Here is a 1737-nt window from a genome sequence, read left to right as displayed (position 1 = left end):
TGATCCGTGAACCGCAAATTTTACCGGGGCGCGCGGGCGGCGCGGCCATGATTGAAGGGGGGGGGGGGGCTGTAAATGTCTGTGGTGCGGCCGCGGAGCGCCCGCCGCCCCCGGGATTTCCCCCCCCCCCTCCCCTCCCCTCCCCATATCCCCGGGACCCCCCTCGCCTGCACCCCCCCCACACACACCCCGGGACCCCCCATCCGGCCCCGGGCCGGGGGTCGCACCCCCCGAACCCCCCTCGGTGGAAGCAGGGAGGGGGCAGCGCGGAGGAGGAGGAGGAGGAGAAGAAGAAGAGGAGGAGGAGGGAGAGCAGGAGGAGGAGGAGTGTGCGCGTAGAGGGAGGCGGGGGGGGGAAGGAAACCCTCATGGAAGTATGAAGGAGATGGTGGGAGGCTGCTGTGTCTGTTCTGATGAGCGGGGCTGGGCGGAGAACCCGCTGGTGTACTGCGACGGGCACGGCTGCAATGTGGCGGTGCACCAAGGTAAGCGCCGGGCACCCACCCCATCCCCGCGCCCCCCAAAAACCCCCGGGCACCGCACCGACACCCCCCTCCCCCTTCCCCCCAAAAACACCGGGCACCCCGGGGAGGCCGGGGATGGAGGGGGGGGCTGCGCGGAGTGTGTGTGTGTGTTGGGGGGGGGCTTTGTTTTAAGCCCTATTGTTCCGAATAACGGTGTCGCCGCGGGGCCGGAGCCGCGCGGGAGCCGCGGGGGCAGCGCGGGGGGCTCGGGGGCAGCGGAGGAGCCCCCGAGGGGGGACACGCACCTCCGGGGTTTGGGGGGTCGTTACCGGGGGGGTGGGGGGTGGTGGTGGTGTTTCCCCGGGCGCTTTCCCCCTGCCCGACCCCTCCCGGTGCCCCCGCGGAGGTTTTTTTTTTGGGAGGGTGAGGGGGTGGGCAGCGCCGCAGACCCCCCTCCCCGGGTGCGGGGCCGTCGGGGGATGGCCCCGGGTAACCCCCGGGGGCGGCGGCGGGGCCCGGAGCTGCTCCTGCAAGGGCAGGGAGGGAGGAAGGCAGCCGTCCTCCTCCTCCTCCTCCTCGCAGCGCGACACGGGCTATTTTGCATTTTAAATGACTCCAGCACGCCCCTAACACACGGTATCGGGCCGGAAAGTTTGTTCCTCGGGTGTCTGAACAAAAAAAATACGAATTAAAATAGGTATTTGCGTTCCGTTCCAAGCCGGCAGAAAGGCGCGGTGATTATCCTGCTTGGTTTGTTTGGAATAACACGAAGGTTTCTGGGCTCATCTGGCCTGTCTGTTTTCCCATCTATTATTATCCCATCCATCTACCAGTACATCTCCAGCCTCTTCCTGCACACTCTCCAGCCATTCCCGATGATCGCTCCTGGTTCTTCCGGCTGTCCCCGGGTCCTTCTCTGTCCCTGTCCCCGGGTCCTTCTCTGTCCCTGTCCCCCGGTCCTTCTTTGCCCCTTCCCTGGATCCTACTCTGTCCCTGGGTCCTGCTCTGCCCCTTCCTTGGATCCTGCTCTGTCCCTGTCCCCAGGTCCTGCTCTATCCCTGTCCCTGTGTCCTGCTCTGCCACTTTCCTGGATCTTTCTCTGTCCCTATCCCTGGATCCTTCTCTGCCCCTTTCCTGGATCCTTCTCTGTTCCTGTCCCTGGGTCCAGCTCTGTCCCCGTGTCCTGCTCTATCCCTTCCTTGGATCCTACTCTGTCCCTATCCCTAGATCCTTCTCTATCCCTGTCCCTGGATCCTTCTCTGTCCCTATCCCT

The 1737-nt window shown here is 65.3% G+C and overlaps 1 protein-coding gene across 2 annotated transcripts in view; it reads left to right on the top strand.

Moving 5' to 3' along the window:
* Nucleotides 1–309: 309 nt before the first annotated feature.
* The window catches only part of MLLT6 (MLLT6, PHD finger containing), a 41384-nt gene continuing 39956 nt past the window's right edge, over nt 310–1737 (top strand). For both annotated transcript variants that reach the window (XM_027666435.1, XM_027666434.1), the window contains exon 1: nt 310–485. In XM_027666435.1, the coding sequence (XP_027522236.1) occupies nt 377–485 (109 nt within the window). In that variant the 5' untranslated portion in view covers nt 310–376. The remainder of the gene's footprint in view (nt 486–1737) is intronic.

The sequence above is a fragment of the Corapipo altera genome, unplaced genomic scaffold (genome assembly GCF_003945725.1).
Source record: "Corapipo altera isolate COAL_440 unplaced genomic scaffold, ASM394572v1 200, whole genome shotgun sequence".
NCBI classification, from domain to species: Eukaryota; Metazoa; Chordata; class Aves; order Passeriformes; family Pipridae; genus Corapipo; species Corapipo altera.
The sequence above is the reverse complement of the archived record's forward strand: the minus strand, read 5'-3'. Positions and strand labels throughout refer to the sequence as shown.